The following is a 23,617-nucleotide window of genomic DNA, read 5'->3' as shown; positions in this document are numbered from 1 at the left end:
GAACAGGAGATGTTCAGTGCGCGTACAATACAAAGCTACTTATGTTTAACCGCGCTCTGAACAACCGTATGCGCTGAAGAGTTACCTGGAGAAACAACCCATCTGACCACCACTACTATTAATGTGTATGTGCACAGGCTGTTAATTATGAAAATGAGCTTTAGCTTCCTGATTCTTGACTTTGGCCACAAGGATGTATAAGATATGCACTTTGCTACAGTTGGATACAACTGCCAGACAGTAGGAGATGGAACGGAAGTCTCAACTGAACGTTTTGCTGTCAAACTGCAGAGAAGTGGGTGGCCAATGACGATGTCCCTACTCCCTAGCTACCCCACATTACCTAGCATTGGGAGCCTGAAGAAATTTTGGGTAAGCTTCACATCCTTGCGTACTTGTTTATGCAACATTTTGTAACAAACAAATATGTCATTGTTCTGCTTGCACTACAATTCTATTCAGAGCACAGCCCCAGCATTCAGAAACCGCTCGCTCATTGGAATTCAGAAACCGCTCGCCAATTCAGGCATAGATAGATCCATCTCGGCACGACGACACGTCGGATCAGAAATATTCAAATATCTATTTTTCATGCACGCGCCAAGTAATTAATTAAGGCAGCCCTAGTACCGATTCGATGACGTTATCAATACTAATATATTAGCAGAACCAGCAACACTCTCTTGTCAACTGCAATCGATGTACGATCCAAATTAAGTAAACAAATCCGCCTGCACGATGTGTACGCCACAAAGCAGTTGTTTATTTGTGCTAATCCGTTGTACGATCAGACAGCGCATTCTCTAATTCTTGCTCATCAGACAAAGGCTGATCGATCGATAGGCGCCATGTGACTGGATCCACCCCTGACAACAGCAGCCGTTCGCCGGTGAGGTCACTGCTGAACAGGGCATATGCCGCTGCTGAAGGTTTCCAACAGCAGCCGTTCGGATCTCTTCAGAATACTACTCTTTTCAGCTCCAATCCAATCATGCCGCAGCTCATTCCTAGCTGTGTTCAAGAATCTAACCTAGCTAGCTCTAACCCTACTGCAGCTGGTAGCAAGTCTTAGCCATCGCTGTGCCTCCATTGCAAGTGAAGTTATCATGAAAAGATGACACTGCCACAGTGTGAAAGACTGATGAGCAAAGCATGCATCCAACTAGCTATTGGCTCAACCTATCAAAAAAAAAAAGAAGCTATTGGCTCAAGGTTTGCTTACAATCGGAACGGACCTGCTGCCTGGAGCGCGCTAGCATTGAGATAACCATCCTCATTTCACACTGTGTGCAGGCTGGGGATTCCACTTTCCTTGCCTTCCAAAAAGGTTATGCACTCCAATCCTCTCGAAGCCTCTCCTGCTACAGTTGCAAAAGGAAAAAAAGGCGATTCGGCCGCCGCCGGGGACGGCGCCTCCGATGGCCTGCCGGCCGTCGTGAGGTGGCGGAGACCACTTGTCTCCTGCTGGCTGGCGGGGTAGGGTCTAGGTTTAGTCCTAGGGGTTCTAGGTCTGGTTTCCAGTCGACGAGGCGACGGCGGCGGCGGCGACATGGAATAAGTCCTCTTAGATTCTTCCTCGCGCCCGTTGGTGCTCCACTCCGGTACCGACGGCGAGCCCGTGGAGGTAGGTCTCCCTACGTGGAGTCTTTGTACAGGAGTTCGTCGACGGTGGCTCGTTGCCTTCGCGGGATGGCGGGGTCGTCGGCTTTCTGCTTCCGAGGTGCGGAGGTGGCTGCTAGGTTCGTGGAAGATTGGTGGTTGGTTCGGGCTCGAGGTTCCTGCGGCGGCGGTCGTCGTCGACAGCAAGCTCTGTTCCAAGATCCAGGGTGCTCGGGGCGTGGCCCCGGCCGATGGGCGTCTCGGCGACGGCCTCATCTTGTTCTTTGGGACGAGTGTCCACTGCGGCTTCTTCAAAGCGTTCATGCGATGGAGCACTCTCCGATCTGGTGTGGTGCGGCGGCCGGAGCCGGCAATCCTCCGCGGCGGGGATCTCCGGCGAGTTCGGCCTGCAAAGGGGTCCGGGGACCTGGATGTACTTTTTGTTTTCTTGTGGACCTCTGTGCAATCTGGGATGGTCAGCTCTACTCCGTATCCTTGTACGGTCTACCTGTATCTGTACGTTTTCCTTAACTATTAATACAGGTATTCCTACTAAAAAAAAGATTATGCATACCCGGCCTGAAAGCAGATTCCATTCCAGCGGGTGCTTTGCTTGCCTGAAATCTTGGCCTAGCTTGCTTTGTTAATTTGTCCTGGCAAACCGTGGCATGCCCTGGACCATCTGTTTCGTGCCTGGAAAGTTTGGCTAAATAAAATTTAAGCATACTTTATTTTTGTTTCTGAAAAAAATAGTAGAACATTTGATCCGTCCCAGTGATCTACGGCCAAAAAGAGATGGAGAAAAGGAAAAGCTCGTCTGAAATCTAATGGAATTTGTTTGACCTGTTTTGACATCATCATTATATATATAGATGCTTTCATGCTTCTCTCCATGGGCTGGACGTGCCTTGCATGCCACGAGCTGCCTGCAAGTGTCCAGCAAATTCGGTGGCGATGAGTCGACAACAATTGACAACGACCCCCTCATGCATGCACTTTTTGCCCTGCTTATGCTTAAGATACATTAGTTTTAAGGTCTGGAAGCAAACTGTCAGGGTTTGGGATGTCCACAGCCAAGTGGGTACATCGAATAATCGAGCTTTCCAGTTATGAAAAGCGAAGCGACGCGTTTCTCAAATCAAAGTCAAATCACAGAATTTGCATCCTAGATTATATATACACGTTGAGAGACACAGCCGTGGTCCGGTTTTGCCGATGGATGGAATTCCATGGCGATGCATGAATTCATCACCTGTGCGACCGTAGGAATGGCAAATTTTCAAAAAACAAACAACCATTTTGATATGTACATCCTATATGTTGCTTTTAATAACTATTTTAGTTTTGCAGTGAAAAAACTAAAGAATCAATAATTTCACAAAACTAAGTACAACTATTTTTAGCATCTAAGTATAATATAAAAGCTACAACTCATCTCGCGATTTATAACTCATCCGTACAATTTTTTTTGTAAATATATTTTATTTAATACTTCATACATGTATCTAAATATTTAATGAGACACTTTTTTTAAAGTTTTGGAATCTTAACACAGCCAATTCAGTGGCAATTCTAGATTAATGACTTTAGGCATCGCCGTCGCACGGGCCCACAAGTAAGTGGGAAATAGAAACCGATCGCAATCATGAACTGCCAGTCTACCGCTAAACGCAGTGCCAGGTCCTCGATGGCTGGATGTGCCTCAAACTGTAAGGTTCTGTTTAGATTTTAAATTTTTACACACAAAAAAACATCTAATCGAATGTTTAGATATATGTATGGAGTACTAAATGAAGTCTATTTATAAAACTTTTTGCACGCATGAGCTGTAAATCGCGGGACGAATCTAATGAGCCTACTTAATCCATAATTTGCAACAGTGATGCTACAGTAACCATCCGCTAACTATAGATTAATCATATATTAATTAAATTCATTAGATTAGTCTCGCGATTTACAATCCATCTTTGCAAAAAAATTTGTAAATAGACTTTATTTAGTACTTAAGATTCCGTGGACAAAAAAATTGATTGAGATTTTTATTTGTTCTTTTTTCTTTTCTTTTTCGTAACTTCCATTTTACTTGATCGCATCGCATGGGGATGTTGAACCGCCTGCCAGTAGCGCGTAGCGATGGCGAGTGACGACTCGGACAAAAAGCCCCCACGACTCGAGCAACTGCCCAGATCACGCAGCAGCGACAGGTGAGGCGCTCTCGACGACTTCACCCGACCCCATGGCGACGGGCACCGGCCGGCCCTGGTGGGCGCCGCCGCCGTACACGGCGGCGGAGGTCCCTTCCACGCCGCCGTTCCCCTCCCCGCCGTCGTCGTTCACGGCCGACCCGCCGGAGGAGTTCCTGTGCCCGATCTCGGGCTCGCTGATGGCGGACCCGGTCGTCGTGCCGCCGGGCCAGACCTTCGAGCGCGCCTGCATCCAGGCCTGCGCCGCGCTCGCCTTCTCCCCGCCCGCCGTCGCCACCGACCTCGCCGTGTCCGTCTCCTCGTCGGCCCCGCTCGTGCTCATCCCCAACGTCGCGCTCCGCACCGCCATCCTCAACTGGTGCGACCGCCTCGGGCTGCCGCACCCGGCCCCGCTGCCGCCGGCCACCGCCCACGACATCGTCCGCCGCCTCATGCCGCCTCAGCGCGAGGACCAGAGCGCGAAGTTGCAGCGGCCACAGGCCGCCGCCTCTGTACGGGTTAGGAGGCAGAGCGTCGACGGCTTCGTGCTGCAGGAGCCCAGCTCCAAGCAGAGGGGTGACGCTCTGGAGGGGGAGGTCATGGCCGTGCTCGGGGCGGAGGGCGCCACTCCCGCGGAGCAGGCGTCGGCGTTGGCGTCGCTGCGGCAGGCGACGCGGGAGAACAAGGAGGGAAGGAGGCAGCTCTGCACGCCGCGCCTCCTCGCGGCGCTGCGCCCGATGCTGCTCTCGGCCGACGCCGGCGTCCAGGTCAACGCCGCGGCGGCGGTGGTCAACCTGTCGCTGGAGCCCGAGAACAAGGTGCGGATCGTGCGGTCCGGGGCGGTGCCGCCGCTCGTGGACGTGCTCCGCGGCGGCCACCCGGAGGCGCGCGACCACGCTGCGGGCGCCATGTACAGCCTCGCCGTGGAGGACGAGAACCGCGCCGCCATCGGCGTGCTGGGCGCGATCCCGCCGCTGCTGGAGCTGTTCGCCGGCGCCGCGGGCTACCGCGCGCGGCGCGAGGCCGGGATGGCGCTGTACCACGTCTCCCTCTCCGGGATGAACCGGTCCAAGATCGCTCGCGCGCCGGGGGCCGTGCGGACGCTCCTCGCGGCCGCGGAGGCGCGGGACCGCAGCAGCGAGGCCGACGCCGCCGCGCTGCGGAGATTGGCTGTCATGATCCTGGCGAACCTGGCCGGCTGCCCCGACGGGCGCGCCGCCCTGATGGACGGCGGCGCGGTGGCCGCGGTCGTCAGGCTGATGCTCAACGGCTCCGCCGCGCCGGGGAGCGCGGAGGAGGAGTACTGCATATCAACGCTGTACGGGATGAGCCGGGGCAGCATGAGGTTCCGGGGGCTCGCGCGCGCGGCGGGCGTCGAGGCGGCGCTGCAGCCGGTGGCCGAGGGCGACGGCAGCGTGGGGCGGGACATGGCGAGGCGCACGCTGCGGGCCATGCGAGGGGAGGACGACGACGCCCCGGTCACGGCCACCAGGCTGCTCGGACGGCAGTGGGACGACGGGAGCGTCGTGTCGGAGGGGCTCGTGTCCATCCGCCGGCCGCCGCACCGGAGCACTTACGCCGCCGGGCCGTCCGGGTCAAACACGACCCAGTTCTGAAAAGTCAAAGTCCTCGGTTCTGGGGCACGCCGTCTTCTTGCTTCGTGAAGTCTTTGCCTCTTTGGGGGAACTGTATTTGGCTACCATTGCAGAAAAAATATTGCATGGTCCTTGTGTTGTATAAACTGTAAGGTTGATTCTTTTGTTTGCCTTAAAATTTTATTGGATTGTCCAATTCTTTGGGTCTGAATTATGAAAAGATGTAACTGAGATTAGAGAAAAGATTATATTATGGTTCTGTGACACTAATGTCAAACTGGCCTTATGAAAATTTAAGCCCTATTTGGAACACGATTCAAGCAGGAACAAGGCTGCCCCCACTACATCGTGTGGCTCACAGTCACAGGTGTTCTGAAGGAGCCAACAATGTCCAAGAACAAACATTATCTTCACAGAACACTTCACATTGGCAATGGTCTTCACAGATAACAGTTTCGAGCAAGTTTCAGACAAAAAGTTTCATAGAGGTTTTTCAGCATCTCCAAGAGTTTTAAATAACTTTCAAGTGAGTTTCATCAGCATATTATGACCCCGGGAAAGACTCATCCTGGCTAGGTGTCCAATGCCCAGTTTGATCAGTCAAATCTTGGAAATTGTAGGATGCATAGCAAGAATGCATACTGCACGAAAAAATAGTTTCTTTTTTCTCCCAAGCAATTGCTCACGAAGACGTGGTGGACAACAATACTATAAGTTTATTCGGTCCACAGAGATGTCTTTACAATTTACATTATGTACGGTATGCATTTCATCTTTAAGAGCATACACAAACCAGATACTGATCCGTGAAGCATTCTTTGTTTATGAGGACATCACTGATTGCTGATTCCTGCATAGATCGAGTATATGTTAAATAAAATGGTTCTGCAGCAATGCAGAACTACGAATTGACTTGTATTAGAGCAGATACAAAGTATAAGCGCAGATTTTTTTAAGGGTCTTGCATGCTCACCTTCCGAATTCAAGGTACTGGGAGGGGGATATAGGTTTAGGACCCCCAAACCAATCAATCAAAAATATGTTTTCGATTTCCAATTTGAAGATCTTGAAATGATGGTTCTTTGGCCAATCTACCAAACAAAACATATGGAAATTGAGACAAGAGATCGAATCAATAACCTCTCTGCATACTGCATGATTCAAGTATGGACCTACCTTTCATTTCAGGATGTTTGGTGAAAAGTGCTGACTTGGCCAAATCTGCTTCAGATGACTGCAGGTCAACCAACTTCAACTGCAGAAGACAGTAAACTTCATATCATGATTTTACCTTTTAAAACAGGTATAACATAGTGGCTTCTAACACATACTTAAAGTGTCAATGCTCATTATGGAAGGGTATTAAAAGAAGGTCTTGCAGTCTTGCTTGCTCCTCTGCTGATTGCTAATTCGATAAATCCATGCTATGAACTTATGATAATTTATTGCTCCTTTAGTCCGCATCCTAAGAGACAGTTTCAGGGATAGCTTGGAAGACTAAACAAAAAAAATAATTTACAGAGACTCAGAGAGTAACACAGAACCTTTTTGTTTGTAAAATTATGGAAATCGGAAACATCAAGTTCCACCAATATAAGAGCTTGCGACTTCTAATGTATTTAATTTCACCTTCCTTTTTTGGGAAAGTACCCCTGCTCTTTTTCTTAGTAATATCATGATCCCATACAAACATTTAATATTGGGAACACTGACACAAGCCTCTACAAGTCTCAGCTTATAACCAAATGATATAACGGGCCAAATGCTACGGCAATGCATTTTCAATCCTGTCAGTAAGTATTTATCCCACAGAAACTTTAGTTGCAAAAATTCAAAGTTAGAAAAATCAGAAATAGAGCATTTCGAGTTATCTCTCCACCGACACCAAGCAAAATATTCTACAAGCAAAATATCATGGCGTAAGTTGTTAGTACCTTTCCAGTAAGAGTAAGTTTTGAACAAGTGGGGTTTTCAGGATCAATCTTCCCACATGTCCCAAGAGGGAACTCGCTCAGGGTGAAGGAGGTCCTTTCATCCTCCAGTGCATCCCTTGCAGTGGGATCCAGAGTTGTCAGGTAGAAGTATGGAATTCCATGACCCTCACCCGGTAGCCCATCACTATATGAAACTACATTGCTGTATGTTCAAGAAGGCAAGTATCAAGTTAACCAACCAGAAGAGAGTATATATGTTGGCAGTTTGCACTTTGCAGTACTGAGACAAGAATGAATACCCAAATGGAGCCCCGTTTAGATCACTTGATATTGTGCTGCGAAAGATATGAGCAGGTATTAGTGAATGACCAACCAAATAGGCTATTGATCTACAATGATCTCTGAGCAATAAACGGATTTGAGCAAATCTATAAAATTACAGTTCTACAACGGGAGGTAAAATTTGACTAATATTCTGACATTAGTTATGTGACGCCCTACGAATATGCTAATTGTGAGCTGTCTTTAGCCAATTTACATATCGGGCTAGTGATTTACTCAAAATCTAATTTACATATCGGGCTAGTGATTTACTCAAAATCTAATTTACATATCCGGCTAGTGATTTACTCAAAATCTTCATCTTTAAGGGCAAATCGTGTCACTTGACTGTCAAATCAATCTTTAAACTTTCGACGTCTGAACTAGGACTCCAAACTCCAAAGCAAGCAATAACATGGTTCCGAGCAATCAGTACGTATTCTCAGCCCTTGCTGGCACTAGCTAGGAATTCTGACTTCAAAGCAACAAATTTCCTATCTAATCAATTGCAGCTCCCAAGTCCCAACTTCCCATCCGACCAAAACATCACATGCTGCTACCTCAAGAAGAACAGCTGTTGCTAAGGAACTAGCTACGGCACCAAATCGTAGCGGTAAAATAAGAGAAGGCGGGTTTGGGCGGAACTGGATGGGACCTGAGGACACCCCACGTGTTCTGTGCGGCGAGCCACCTCGCAGTGGCGGTGGCCTCGGAGGGGGCAGGCTTGTCGGCGACGATTGGGCGGGCGGCTGAGACCGGAGCCGGCGCCAGCAGCCGGAGGACGAGGAGGAGAGCGGCGGCGAGCACGAAGCGAGCAGGGGAAAGCATCGAGATTGCTTGGTTTGACTGTCACCGAATTGTGCCCGGGTGGGACCAGGGTTTAATCCGACCAGTCCGGTCAAACCAGCAGCCTCCGGTTCCGGTATACCGGGCCGGTTTGATCGGAAACCGGTCCAAATCGGTTGGATTCAAATTTGAATTCAAAAGCCTCGGTGCTATCGGTTTGGACCGGTTTACCGGCCGGTTTGATTGGTTTACCGGTCGGTTTAACGGATTTACCAAGTGGGCTTTAATGGGCCGTCCCATTTTTTCCTTTTCTTTTTTGTTTAACTTCAAATGTCCGCAAACTATACTAAATGAACGAATTTTTGAGAAAATTTGACACCATTACATTCGTCGCACCTTGAAGTATTTTTAGAAATTTTTTGGGAATTTTTTATTTTTTTGAATTCAAATTTGAATTTTGAATTTAGGCCGGTTTGATACCGGCCCAAACCAAAATCGGGCCGGACCGATTTGACCGGTCAAATTGGACCGGTTCCCACCGGTTTCGTTAACCCTGGGTGGGACTTGGTGAGCCGCTAGGTGATGCCTTGTTCGGCTTCTTGTTTTGGTGTTTTTTCCTCTGTTGTGGATGTGGATCAGGGTTTTTTTTTACCGACAGTTCGGACCGAACCACCGCCCGCCGGTTCCGGTAAACCGGACCGGTTTGACCGGTTACCGAAAAAAATTGGCCAAATTCAAATTTCAAACCAAAAACGGCAGTTCAACCGGTTTCCACCGGTTAGCCGACCGGTAACCGGTCCGGTTTGAGTGATAACCGGCCAAATTCAAATTTTTTTTGGTTTAAATTCAAATGCCCGCAAATTATACTAAATGAATGTTTGTATGACATGTTTTAGCCTAAATGAACCCTCCAACCCTCTTTTATACTACTTTTATATTAATATAATGTATAACATGTTTTACATTGTATTTGTATACTTTTGTATGCACGTTTTTTTTGTTTAACTTCAAATGCTCGCAAAGTATATTAAATGAACGAATATTTGAAAAAATTTGACACCATTAGATTCGTCGCAACTTGAAGTATTTTTAAAAATTTTTTGAGATTTTTTCATTTTTTTAAATTCAAATTTGAAATTTGAATTTGGACCGGTTTCGGTTTGGCCGGTAACCCGATCGGGATTTAAAACCCTGATGTGGATAGGATCGGAGGAAGAGGAATCGGCACCCACAACGGGAAATGTTTAATTGATTAGGGATTAGGGAAAATATTAAATATCAACTTCTTTTCCCAAGTGCAAATCAACTAATATGTTATTTGGAGTTTGAAATTCTCTCATATAAGTGGGTTTCCTCCGTTGGTTGGTATCTCCAGCAAATTACTCATCCCTCTTTTAATATTGAAAATATTTTTTTGGTGAGATGCTCCATCAGATTACCAATTCCATCTCCAATACCAAAATATTTTTAGTAATTATTAAAATGCATCTATCTCTTCCTTTATCCTATCATTTGAGTAATCCGTGAAGCGTCCCCTCATAAGAGAAGACTTAAATGTGTTACAAATATCAGTCCCAAGAGGCTAATACACATTTATTACATCAGATGGTACATCACCGTACAAACCTCCGAGGAGGTGGACACTCGAGGCAGACGATAACAAGGAGTAAAAAGGCTACGGTAATACACCAGAGCACGACCCACATGAGATCCAGCTCGGGCTCAGAGTACTGCGCCAGCGAAAGCATCTCGAACAGGGCCAACACCACAGGCAGAGTTCGGTGCAGAACGTAACCCCTACTCAATGTCTTCGGGAACGAAGTCTGGATCTTCCTCTGTAAAAATTAAGTGAGGGGTGAGTACAAACGTACTCAGCAAGTCCAACCATACCCACGGAGGGGGTATAAACAGAATATAATGCACATGGTAAATCAAGGATAAGGCTAGGGTTTAATTTGCGGAAAGCTAATTTTTATGCATGGATTTATTTGTAAGAAAAGGATTTTCAAAGCAAATTTTCTTGTACCGAGTAACACGTAGTGTTGATCCACACATGATCCAAGTTTTAAGTTGCTACCAGACTCCTCATCCGCCGTACCACACGGCACAGCTGCCAGACACTTTGCCAAAACAACTCACGCCAACCCATTCATTCCCAGAAGAAACACTAGTTGTGTGACCAAACGTAAGTCGCCCAGTACCGTGGGCATGGCTATTCGAATGGATTTTAGCTCTGCAGAGGTGTGCAACTTTACTCACAAGCGGGGTACCACAGCACGATCACCTTAGCGTCGGTGTAGATCCCAACATAGCCATTACCCACCTTAGCTAGACCTGACTAGCCAACACGGGATCCACCAAGGGACCATTGACCTATATCCGAGGTTTAACCGGGGCATAAGTCACACAGAGCTTATCCCTTCTCCTTGATCACCCGTTGCCCTCAGCTCTCGTGATGGCTATCAGACTAACTAATGGGGTTTATGCTAAGCCGTTGCCCATACAACGGTCGAGTGGTTTGCACGATAGTGGAGTTAGGCAAGATGACACATGTGGCAGTACCGCCTAATTAATCCGGCTCAAGTGCGCTAACCACCATCTTAAAGATAATCCCGGCTAACACGCACTTCAAACGGAGTAATTCGGCAGTGCTGTCGGGTAAAGTCCCGAAGAATCCACCTGAGCGTCGATCGAACCCAAAGCTTACATGCAACCCACACGAAGGTGAGTCCAGAGAGTACAACATTTCACAGATACATTACATTACAGAGTCTTAACTTAATTATTACAAACCAGTTTCGAAATCTCCGAAAGGTATTTGAAGTTCGAAAAGAAAGCAGTTCAGAGTTCATTGCAGCGGAAATAAAACGAGTTCTAAACGACGATACATGATGTCACGATGAAGCCCGTACATGACATCACTCGGCATTGACATCGTTGGCCGGAGTCGTATCCCACTCCACCGACCAACCAGGCGGTAAAACACACGGCCAAGTCAAACTAGCAATCATGTCCTCAAAAGTATCACCTGAAACAAAATTGAGCCACAAGCAAGGCTGAGTATACTAATACTCAGCAAGGCTTACCCGACTAGGATATAATTAGCCCTCTAACTAGACATGCAAGGCTTTTGGCTTGAGGGGTTTGTCTTTGCTGAAAAGCAATAAAGAGTAATTCCTTATTTTCCGATCTTAGCTTTCAAGTTCTAGTTTGATTAACCATTCTACATTAGCATCTATCCTAAAACATACATGGTGAAAAACAATTATTTTTCATCATTCAACCATATTTCTCATCATCATTGTTCCACTTCTTACTCTATGTGGCAAAAGGGTTAAGCAGTCTCAATATCCGTGAGAGACGGACGATTCGAATCGAATTTGTTAACCTGGCCAGGTAGACCTAAACACACGCATGGGGAATGCAATCACCCATGCGACTTTTCCCCTTTTTTCCCCGGGCATGGAACAGGCCCACCGCCCTAGGGTGCCCTGCACCCGTGCGTGACCATAGACCAGACGGTGGGGAGTATGTTCCACGGCCGGTTCCATCAGGTACTTAAGCTTACCGATTACCATATTCTCGGCATGTGGTTAGTACGTTCAAACGCTTAACCACCACTACCACACACCGCGGCCTTATCCATTTTTGCTAAACAAACGGGGTATCACGAGTACAACAACCCCGCCCGTAAACCTTATATTGCAGTGTGTAGTAAGCATTCAACTCCTATGAGCTCGCGAGTGACAGGAAATCACTCGACTTCTACCGAATCATTAGCATAGCCAACTAGCGACCTACACATACTAGTGTTCAAACATAGGTACCTAGGATCATGCAACTAAGGTTCCAAACAATTCCTACAACTTAAATGCACAAATAAATAGGAAGATGAATAGTTGCATAAATAAAATAGGTAGAACATGCTCCGGGGCTTGCCTTTCTGAGTGGAGCTAGCCTTGGGCTCTTCTGAACTCTGGTTCAGGTCTTCAGTGACTTCAGTTAGATTCACTTGAGCTTCACACTGCTCACTCTCGGACTCCGGCACCAACTCGTACGTACCGTCGGGGAGAGTAGTCGAATCTATACGAAATGCATAAGCATGAGTTACTTTAGTGATAACGATTTATTCAATTCTTCACTATAGAGTTGTAATCCAACGCAACTTAAGATGATTTGCAAATATTCTGTTACATCATTTTGGGCAATCATTTATAGAGTAATAATCGTTATATCTGGCGTCACAAAGTAACTAGGGTGGATTTTACCTTTTTCTCCCTATGCAGCAAAAGAATGATTTTTCTCATTTATTACTAGGTTAAGCATGTCCTTATCATAATTAAAGTTACACAGAGATTCTGGGTTTGAAATTTTTATGCAAGGTACATATCTGAGTAACTTTCCTACTGTGAAAATTTCAGCCCATTTCATGCAGCCTATTAACCATGAAAAAAATAAAATCAACAGCTACTGCTAGAAACAAAAATGAATTTTACAGATCAAACTATGCAAGTTATGGTAACGAAATTTTAACTGAGTGTTGCCTACCTAAAGGTGAGCTTTCCATAAAATTTTCACAATCAAACAAGCTTGGTACAGGGCATGAAAAATAGTACAAAGTGTATCTGCATGGATCAAAATTAAATTCTACAGACTGTTATAGCAAGTTACAGAGCCTCATCGTTTACCAGAATGGTTATATACTCAAATTTAATCCCTAGAAAAATTATTAGATTTTTTCATGTACAGAAACTATTTTTACTGATTTAAAGTATCTATCCTCACCTAAAATCATTTGTTCCAGATTGACTTAACTAAAATTTCTCAAACTTTTCTTTAGACTCTGGGAACTAACATACCAGTACTGTAAAAGTTTTAACCCATGAAACATATCATAACAACTTGAATAAATAAAACTATCCCTCCTAGGCATACATCAAGATTTATAGAAACTGATAGTTAGGCATGTCAACTGTACACGAAACTTTTACACAAGACTACACATCTAACACGTACCCCACTGACCAAAAATGGCTAACAACTCATGCTTGTAACTCGAGATCTAATATAAAGTACATTTTCTTTGTATTTTAATTGAAGTAAAAACTATTGAGCAAAAGAAAAAGTGCATGACACGAAAGTAGTAGATATAGTCACAAGGAACTCAGAACAGTTGAGTTTTAATTTTTATTATTTTTCTACGATTTTAAAACGAATTTACAAGTTTGCTGATTTTCAAAACAAAAAGAAAAAGGAAATGTAAACTTGCATCTAGGCCCCTGGAACAATTTGGGGGCTCACAGATATGCCCTTGGCCGGAGCCAAGAACAGGCTCGCCGGCGGCGGGGATGGTGTCCAGGGGTGAGAGCTCACCGAGCTCTACCTAGGGGTGGGTGATGTGGTCGACGGGGATGGCCGGAGCAGGGATGGCGGCGTAGCAGCACGGCTGGCGGCGGTGGCGAGCTGCGACGGCGGCACTCCGGCGCGAGAGGAGGGGCAAGAGCAGGCCGGGGAGCTTCACGGCGCCATGAGGAAGCTAGCTCGGGGGTTGATTGGAGTCGGGGAGGGGCGGAGTAGGGGGTTCCACGGCGGGCGGCGCTGGCGGCGGCTCTGCCCCGGCGAGCTTCGGTGGTCGGAGCGGACGGAGGAGGGGGCCGGTGAGCACCAAGGGGAGGTGGGGATCCCGTTCCCGGGCTCCGTTGGGGCGGAGGGAGGCCGGAGGTGGGGGCTCCGCGTGGGCGGCTGCGTTCCAGGGCGCGGGGAGCGGAGTGGGGGCTGGGCTTGGGGTGGAAGGGAGAGGAAAGGAGCGGGAACGCGGGATGGCGAAGCAAAATGGGGAGGAGAGGGCTGCAGAGGGGAGCTCGGCAGGGGAGGAGTTAAGGGCGGGCGCGGGCGGCGGCTCGTCGCGTCGCCGTCGTCGCGGAGTGCCAGCACTCGAGCATGGCACAGTGGGGGCAGGCGAGCACTCGAGCGTGGCGCGGGGTCAACGACGGGGACGGGAGCGTGGTGGCGTGGCCGGGCGGCGGGGCAGTAATGGAGCGGCGGCAGGCACTGCGAGCTCTGGTGGCGAGGGTGCCGTGCGGGCGGGCGGCAGCGAGCGGCGTCCGGGCGCGTGCGCACTCGAGCGGGGTAGGGAGGGGTCAGCGGCGCGGCGAGGCAGCGCGGCGGCAGGCGAGCGCAGCGAGCCCGCGGTCAGCGGCGCAGCGAGGCACGCGCTGGCGGCGCGCTCAAGTGCCTGCGCGCGCGCAGAGCAGAGAGGGGAGGGTCAGCGAGGGAGAGAGAGAGAGGAGAGAGAGAAAGGGAGTGGAGAGAGAAATAAAAGTCAGCGGTTTGACTTGGTTCAAACTCGAATTTTTCAATTGAAACTCTAAAAAGTTTGAACACGAAAGTTGTTCAAAATTAAATTTCCTACAACTTTCCTTTCAGGCAAAACTTCGTTTGAGCAACGATTTGAAAGTTAAAAATTTGAATCAAGTTTAAATGAACCCACTGTTTTTCGGGGTTTTTCTCAAAATTTCATGTTGTAACTTGAAAAACTTTGAACACGAAAGTTGTTTATCTTGTCAAACCCTACAACTGTCATGTTGGCAAAAGTTCATTTGGGCAAAGGTGCGAGAGTTGACTTTTTGGTGTATTTAAACGGAACTCGGCTTTTAAGTAATCACCAAAATAGGGTTTACAGTGTCATTTGATGTTAATGGCATGTTTAAACAGCGCTAAACACCAGAGGTGTTACAGCCTACCCCCCCTTAAAAGAATCTCATCCCGAGATTCAGATAAGCAAGCTAAGTGCAGGAAAGAGGTGTATCTCCAGTTGAATTCAGAAAACCGGGGAAATTTTGATTTAGGTAGCTTTCAGTTTCCCAGGTAGCTTCCTCTTCGGTATGGTGACTCCATTGAATCTTGTACATTCTAACTGCTTTTCTTCGAGTGACCCTTTCCTTTTGATCAAGAACCTTGATAGGGTATTCGACATAAGAGAGATCTGGTTCTACCAATATTTCTGTTTGTTCAATGATCTCGGTGGGAACCCGAACACATTTCTTGAGTTGAGAAACATGGAAAACATCATGTACTGCTGCCAGTCGAGGAGGAAGTCGTAGTCTATAGGCTACGGGTCCACAAATCTCAATGATTTCATAAGGGCCAACATATCGGGGAGCTAATTTGCCCTTTACTCCGAATCTCTGCACACCCTTGGTTGGCGAGACGCGAAGATAGACATGATTACCCACTTCAAATTGCAAAGGGTCTCTCCTTTTATCAAAATAACTCTTTTACCTAGACTGGGCGGCCTTTAAATTCTCTTGTATTACCCTCACCTTCTCTTCTGCCTCTGTTACGAGATCGGGCCCAAATACCACTCGTTCTCCGACTTGCGACCAGCTTAAAGGGGTACGACACCGTCGACCATATAAGGCCTCAAATGGTGCCATTTTCAAACTCTCTTGGTAACTATTGTTGTATGAGAACTCCGCTAGAGCTAGACATTTGTCCCAACTCTTGTCATAATGGATGACACAAGCTCTTAACATGTTCTCCAGGATTTGGTTTACCCTCTCAGTTTGTCCATCAGTTTGTGGGTGATAAGCTGAGCTTCGAATTAATTTTGTCCCCAGAGATGCTTGCAACTGTTCCCAAAAACGTGCAACAAACTGTGTCCCATGATAAAAAATGATTGTCTTGGGTACCCCATGCAAGAAAACAATGCGATCGAGATAGATCTCAGCATACTTCTTGGCAATGTAAGTAGTATGTACTGGATTGAAATGTGCCGTCTTGGTTAGTCTATCCACGATAACCCAAATGGAATCGTGCTTCTGGGATGTGTTGGGTAATCCAACAATGAAGTCCATACTTATGTCTTCCCATTTCCATGATGGGATAGGCAGAGGTTGAAGCAAACCGGCTACTCTCAAGTGGCTGGCTTTGACTCTCTGGCAGGTGTCACATTTCGAGACATATTTAGCAATTTCCCTTTTCATCCTAGTCCACCAGAAATTTTGCCTAAGATCTTGATACATCTTGGTACTGCCCGGGTGAATAGAAAATTTGGAAAGATGTGCCTCGTCGAGAATTTGCTTCCGAAGATCATGATTTTTCGGAACAACTAAACGACTTTCAAACCATAGGACTCCGTTATGGTCCTGACGAAAACACTTATACTTCCTTTCTCCTTGAGAGAGTTTTTGTTTAATGATCCCCACACCTTTATCATGTAACTGGGCCATAATGATTTGATCATGAAGAGTTGGTTCAACTGAGATGTGATCTAATGTGCCTTGGGGAATCATTTCCAACTGGAGCTTCCTCATCTCATGACAGAGGGTTTCCGAATAGGATTCCACGGATAGGCAATGGCAATGAGCTTTGCGACTTAGTGCATCTGCTACAACATTAGCCTTGCCTGGGTGATAGTGCACCTCAAGATCATAATCCTTGATTAATTCTAGCCACCGTCTTTGTCTCATATTTAGGTCAGCTTGAGTGAAGATATATTTGAGACTTTTGTGATCGGTGTAGATATTGCAATGAGCACCCATAAGATAATGCCTCCATATCTTTAGAGCATGAATAACAGCTGCTAATTCAAGGTCGTGAGTAGGATAATTCTGCTCATGGGGTCGAAGAGCTCGTGACGCGTAAGCAATAACCTTATTGTCTTGCATGAGCACACAACCAAGACCAGTACCCGACGCGTCACAATATACGTCAAAGGACTTGGTATTATCAGGTTGAGCTAAGACAGGTGCTGTAGTCAACTGCTCCCTTAGGGTGTGGAAAGCCTTTTCACATTTTTCATCCCACACAAATTTTACTCCTTTCTTCAATAGTTCAGTCATTGGCTTAGCAATTCTGGAGAAATCCGGAATGAATCGGCGATAATATCCGGCTAAACCAAGAAAACTGCGAATTTGATGAACGGAGGTAGGAGGTTTCCAGTCCATCACTTCTTGCACTTTGCTAGGATCCACGGCTATGCCTTCGCTGGAAATAGTTTGGCCCAAGAATTTCACACTATCTAGCCAGAATTCACACTTGGAAAATTTAGCATAGAGCTGATGGTCCCGAAGACATTGGAGAACAATGCGCAGGTGCTTAGCATTGTCTTCCTCATTCTTGGAATAAATAAGGATGTCATCAATGAACACCACGACGAACTTGTCGAGCTCAGGCATGAATACCGAGTTCATGAGATACATGAAGTAGGCAGGGGCATTTGTGAGACCAAAAGACATGACTAAATATTCATATAGTCCATATCGCGTGGAGAAGGCGGTTTTAGGAATGTCACATGGACGAATCTTGATCTGATGATAGCCGGAGCGAAGATCAATCTTTGAGAAAATTCTAGCTCCAGCCAGTTGATCGAAGAGAACATCAATGCGGGGAAGGGGATATTTGTTTTTGATTGTCACCACATTGAGAGGTCGGTAGTCCACACACAACCTCAAACTATCATCCTTTTTCTTTACAAAGAGGGCCGGACAACCCCAAGGTGATGCACTGGGGCGAATGAAGCCTTTGTCTAGAAGCTCTTGAAGTTGGATTTTTAACTCGGCCAACTCCTTAGGTGGCATTCTATATGGCCTCTTTGAGATAGGGGCAGTGCCTGGTTGTAGTGAAATAACGAACTCAATCTCTCTATCTGGTGGCATTCCTGGCAAGTCATCCGGGAACACATCGGTGTACTCGCATACCACAGGAATTTCTTCTAGGTTGGATGTGCTCATGGCAAATGCACAAGAATTGACACACTCTCGGAAGGGTAAATAGAGAGTAGTGGCTCCGTATTTTGGTGAATTTAGTTCAACCGCTCTGGCGGGAATATCTATTATAACCCCATGCTGAGTCATCCAATTCATCCCCAAGATGATATCTTTACCCTCAAGCGGTAGGAGTATAAGGTCGGTGTTGATGATTAGGCTACCCAACTTGATTGGCACAAGTCGTATTATTTGATTCGAAGCAATTTTACCCCCCGGGGGTTGATATCATGTATGACCCTTTTGTGTGAATAAAATCCAAACCCACTTTTGCACCAAATTTTGCACCAATGAAGCTATGCGATGCACCAGAATCAAATAATATAACTGCAGGCTTGTTGTGGATAGAAAATGTACCCGTCATCACTGGTGCGCCCTCAAGAAGTTCTGCAAGAGTGGTGAAATTGATACGCCCTTGCTTGACCTGAACAGTTTTCCTTCTGCCCTTGTTCTTGTTGTTCTGATTAAAGCCTTGGCCTTGGTTTTGTCGCTTGGGTTGCGGGCACTCATGGGCGAAATGAGTTGAGCTCCCACAATTGAAGCAACGATTTCCCTCACTTGGACGGGCTGGCGGTGGAGCAGTTGGCCTTGGGCCAGTTAACTGAGGAACAGGGAAACGTGCAACGCTCTGCTGCAGTGGAGGCCTGATAACCCAACGCCCTGACTGAGGGGTTTTCTGAGGAATCTGGGGTGCAACATTATGCACTACGCGATACCTCTGTGGCTGCGCACTAGAGGGTCCAGCTGGCGCTTTTCTCTTTTTCTCAGCACGGTGAGCCATGATACAGTCTTCTTGAGTGAGTGCGAGATTAACCAGCTCGTTGTATGTGTCTACCCTAATGGGGTTTAGTCGTTCCTTGAGCTTGGTGTTTAAGCCTCTACGAAAACGATCACGCTTCTTAACATCTGTGTCAGCATGATGGCCCGCGTACTGACAGAGATTGTTGAAAGCTTGGGCATATTGGAGAACTGTACGTGTCCCTTGAGTAAGAGCCAGGAACTCATTCAGCTTCCTATCCATGAGTCCTTCTGGAATATGGTGACCCCTGAATGCAGCCTTGAATTCATCCCAAGTGACAACGTGATCAGCTGGGAGCATGCCAAGGTAGTTATCCCACCAAAGACGTGCTGAACCGCGAAGCTGTTGCGCGGCAAAGCGAGCCTTGTTTTGCTCTGAGCATGGTGCTAGAAGTAGTGAAAACCTGGACTCAATTGTGCGAATCCAAGCATCCGCATCCAGTGGCTCTTCTGTCTTGTTGAACAGAGGGGGCTGAGTTGCCAAGAATTCCGGGTAACCAGCAGCTTGAGGTTGATGAACTTTGGGTCCACCCCGCTGCTATTGCTGTTGTTGCTGTCCCTGGACGAGTTGACGGAGTAACTCGGTTTGGGCGGCCAGATATTCCGCAAAGTTGGGTGGCGGTGGTGGCGGTCGCTGCGAGCTGCTACCATTCGCGTCCCCGAAACCCTCAGGGTTGCCACGGGTCACTCCCACCATCTGGAATGGCAAATTCTTTCATTAGTAGGGTGACATATGACTTCCCCAAGTACAGAAGGGTAAGCGCGGAAAAGTACAATTGGAACGAGTATGATAACAACAGGGGCAGCAACGCTGCTTGTTACAAGAAAACCCATAACTTGCACTCTGTTCATCGAAATGTGCCCAAAATTTTATAGTAGATAGATAATTTATCATACTACAACTTTGATATTCAACTCCAAGGCTAAATCGACAGTTAAGGTGGGCGAAAAATGCAATTTCTGCCGCTCTGTCCAGTTTGCGTTTCAGCAGGCCGAAGTACACTGTTCTGGCCATAACTTTCGGCACACAAGTCTAATGATGCTGAAATTTTGTGAGAAGCTAGATCATGAAATTTACAACAACTTTGGTATTCAACACACAGCCCAGAAATGCAAAGAATCATGGATAAAAATTTAGACAAGTTTTTACAGCGATCGATTCAACTGCAATGAAACTATTACAACCATCCATCAAGTTCTTAGCCAAAGCCTAAGCGATTAAGGTACTTTTACATATGAGTGGTACTCTTTTACAAAAGCGAGGTACTCAACTCTTAGTTAGCCTATTACATCACCATCCAAAGTTAGGCTACCCTATAGAGAAGTATGCGCGAAAGACTACTTAAGACATCATCTAAAAGTCGTCCAGGTTGTTGACGGAAGACTCGCTCCTCACTGGAGAGTGAGCTCCCGGAAGTGGTGGCAGGGGCACTCCAGACGTAGTGTCAAGTCCTGAGATACCCTGAACCTCCTGGGGCTCCTCCTCCATGGCCTCGGGCTGGGCCTGCTGAGCCTCCAACATCTCAATGTGATCAAAGGCAGCATTCAGCTGAACCTATTGGGCGGTGAACTGCTGCTCCAGAAGTGCATAGTCAGCGTCCCTTCCGTCCAAGAGAACATCACGCTCCACAATTAGGCTCTCAAGTTGGCCAACATGGGCATCAAGATCCCTGATCTGCTCATTCTTAGCAATCACTATCTCATGGCTGGTCCGTGCAGAAGCAATGATCTGGGTCATGGCCTGGGCCTGTAAAGTCTGCAAGCGGTAGAGTGCATTCATGCACTTCACTGACATGGAGATAGTCTCTGCAGCTCTGTTCTGCTGAAGGTACCCAGTGTGTCCGACCCGACTAAGCCAGTTAGGGTCATTGGGCTGCTCCGCTGGGAAGAGGCCAATAGGAGCTAGTGTGACAGCTGCATAATTCTTTTCACAAAACTTGTTGAGTGCTGTCATGGCTGCAATCTCCCAAGTGTCCACCAGACGGTGCCCAACTACCTCCAGTTCCAAGGAAGCCCAGTGAACTGGAAAAGGGTGGGGAGCATGAGTCATGCGCACGCGACAGCGGGCAACTCCCATCTCATGGAACTCCTCGCCCACATAGCACGGGGGACTGGGATATCCGGCATCGCGCATCACTTCCCAAAGAATGGAGGGAAAACCCTGCCAGTGTGTGCACTCGGAGTGTGCACGCCCATCCTCATCAAACACCAGGAGAGCAGGGGCAGCCATCTGTACAAATAGATATGCACAAGTGAGTGATGGCTAAAACAGATTTTGGGTAGTGCACGAAAACGAGTATAACGGGAAGCACATAGCTCTAAAAATTCTCAAAATTTACAGGAATATTCCTTAGGTTCTTAGGCACAACTTTTCTAGTCAACTCAATAGCTAGATCAGAGCCTAAGAAGGTCTTATCCTTATAGTTTGCTTTGCTGTCAGCCCAGAATTTTCAGTGACCAGAGAGCTAGTAAACTGAGTGCTGAGAACAAACCACTAAGCCTAAAATCACCAAATTTTTACAGAAGCTTGGTGAGTAAATTGGGCACAAGTTTTGTGTTGAACACATCTACATAAAACATCTCTAGGAAGGCCTAAAAATTCGTGCAACACAGGTGTTCAAAGCTGACAGAAAAACAGGGTGTCAAAGTTTCTAGTGTACCCCAATGTATACAAGTCGAAAAATCCTCAATTTGCTAGTAGACAAGTTTTGGGGCAAAATCATCCACTGGCACTTCTACAGATGGAGTCATCAACCATGTCAATTAAATCCATCTTCCAGGGTATAGCAGAAATGACCGATTTCTAGATAGACCTTAATTTAGAGAAGATGAACCGTGCTCACGTGCAAACCTTAACCTTGCTGACTAACCCACATCTATTTTCAGTGGCTTTCAATTATATGAGTATGATGCATGCACGACCTATTCGTCCTCCCAAGGAAAACAATTGCCAAATAGTTTTGGACTTACGGGGTTAGCACCGGTGGCATGACACAATTTACGTCTCTCCCTATATATATATTTCTAGCCGAGTTCTAACCGTGCTTAACTTACGTAATCACGGTTAGTGTACCTGCAGAAAATTGACAGATATATTCATTGAATCTTTCATGTCAGCACACATGAAAGCGTCCCCATACATTACCGCTCACTATAGAAGTGGCATCCATGCGTCCAACACTGCATGGACAGCGCTCATACGCTACCGAGATGACGTATTCACGGTTTCTTTTTACTCCCAATATAATCGACCGATGGTCGGTATATTGACAGCAGCTCAAGTAGGCCACTGCTTGAGCACAGCGTTCGGTTCGCATCACCGACGGGAAGGTCAGACTCCCTCAGCTGACTGAGTATACTTTACTCCCAATATAGCCAACTAATAGTTGATATATTGGCAGCACCTCAAGTAAGCCACTGCTTGAGGGCAGCGTTCGGCTCGCATCACCGACGGGAAGGTCAAACTCTCTCAGTTGACTAAGGATTCTTACCGTCTTACCTTAGCGTAGGTGCGTCGTTACATAATGTAAAGTGCTGAATTTAAAGTACAGAAGAAATGTGCTGGAAGTCAGTTATAAATAAACCATAGGTTAGATAGCCACCTAAAAACTCCCATAATATTCCCTAGGGCTTTACGTACTATACACAATCCTTAACGAACCAACATATTTACCAAACGCGATTATGTGGCTAAGTTTTAAGTAAAACTTTTAAAATCTAGTCGCACTCTCAGGTGTGCGCTTTGTTCGGCTCTGATACCAGCTGTGGCAGCACCGCCCTAATTAATCCGGCTCAAGTGCGCTAACCATCATATTAAAGATAATCCCGGCTAACACGCACTTCAAACGGAGTAATTCGGCAGTGCTGTCGGGTAAAGTCCCGAAGAATCCACCTGAGCGTCGATCGAACCCAAAGCTTACATGCAACCCACACGAAGGTGAGTCCAGAGAGTACAACATTTCATAGATACATTACATTACAGAGTCTTAACTTAATTATTACAAACCAGTTTCGAAATCTCCGAAAGGTATTTGAAGTTCGAAAAGAAAGCAGTTCAGAGTTCATTGCAGCGGAAATAAAATGAGTTCTAAACGACGATACATGATGTCACGATGAAGCCCGTACATGACATCACTCGGCATTGACATTGTTGGCCGGAGTCGTATCCCACTCCACCGACCAACCAGGCGGTAAAACACACGGCCAAGTTGTAGCGAAAATGGCCTCTCATGCCATATTTCAATATAATGTTTTGGCGATTGATGACACACGCAACACTTGAACTAATGTGTTTGCTTAGATGATATACTCAGGCTTTTAGGTTCAAGTGATGACAAAGAGAAGAGAGGCGAAGCTAGGCCCGAAGGGCCGCCCCTACGGGGGTTCCGCTACCCGGTTAGCGGACGGGGGTCGAGGGGGAGCCGCCCCTCGCGGGTCTCAGGGCAGCGCCCTGAAACCTAAAAGAAATCAAGTCACCGGTTGAACCGACGCCAAGCAAATTACACACGTCGGTGCATTGACTTGAGCACGTCTGGGAGTTTTAGTATCACCGGTTAAACCGACGTAAGGCAAAATGTACTCATCGGTGCAATGACAGAGATGGCCTGTGGGCTAGGGTTTGGCACCGGATGAAC

The 23,617-nt window shown here is 47.0% G+C and overlaps 2 protein-coding genes across 2 annotated transcripts; one reads left to right on the top strand and one right to left on the bottom strand.

The window, feature by feature from the left end:
* Positions 1-3,727: 3,727 nt before the first annotated feature.
* On the top strand, positions 3,728-5,654 carry LOC120668778 (U-box domain-containing protein 39-like). The gene has a single exon (XM_039948575.1). It carries the CDS (start codon positions 3,836-3,838, stop codon positions 5,396-5,398), a length of 1,563 nt encoding a protein of 520 aa, XP_039804509.1. The 5' UTR covers positions 3,728-3,835; the 3' UTR covers positions 5,399-5,654.
* Positions 5,655-6,016: 362 nt separating this feature from the next.
* Positions 6,017-8,494, bottom strand: LOC120670883 (protein CREG1-like). The gene is made up of 6 exons (XM_039951063.1): positions 8,288-8,494; positions 7,611-7,646; positions 7,312-7,513; positions 6,554-6,632; positions 6,351-6,468; positions 6,017-6,227 (listed from the first exon to the last, which is right to left on the bottom strand). Exons 1-6 carry the CDS (start codon positions 8,458-8,460, stop codon positions 6,200-6,202), a joined length of 636 nt encoding a protein of 211 aa, XP_039806997.1. The 5' UTR covers positions 8,461-8,494; the 3' UTR covers positions 6,017-6,199.
* Positions 8,495-23,617: the final 15,123 nt, after the last annotated feature.

This window comes from Panicum virgatum, chromosome 4N (assembly GCF_016808335.1).
Source record: "Panicum virgatum strain AP13 chromosome 4N, P.virgatum_v5, whole genome shotgun sequence".
Classification (NCBI taxonomy): domain Eukaryota; kingdom Viridiplantae; phylum Streptophyta; class Magnoliopsida; order Poales; family Poaceae; genus Panicum; species Panicum virgatum.
Note: the sequence above shows the minus strand (reverse complement) of the source record. Positions and strands in the feature narration are given on the sequence as shown.

Bases quoted from the DNA above. Each gene is read 5' to 3' on its own strand.
- LOC120668778 (XM_039948575.1), top strand. From the start codon at position 3,836: ATGGCGACGGGCACCGGCCGGCCCTGGTGGGCGCCGCCGCCGTACACG.
- LOC120670883 (XM_039951063.1), bottom strand. From the start codon at position 8,460: ATGCTTTCCCCTGCTCGCTTCGTGCTCGCCGCCGCTCTCCTCCTCGTC. The intron at 6,633-7,311 runs GTACTAACAACT...TGTCTTCTGCAG, and splicing joins AACTTACTCTTACTGGAAAG to TTGAAGTTGGTTGACCTGCA. The intron at 6,469-6,553 runs GTAGGTCCATAC...TTTGTTTGGTAG, and splicing joins CAAACATCCTGAAATGAAAG to ATTGGCCAAAGAACCATCAT.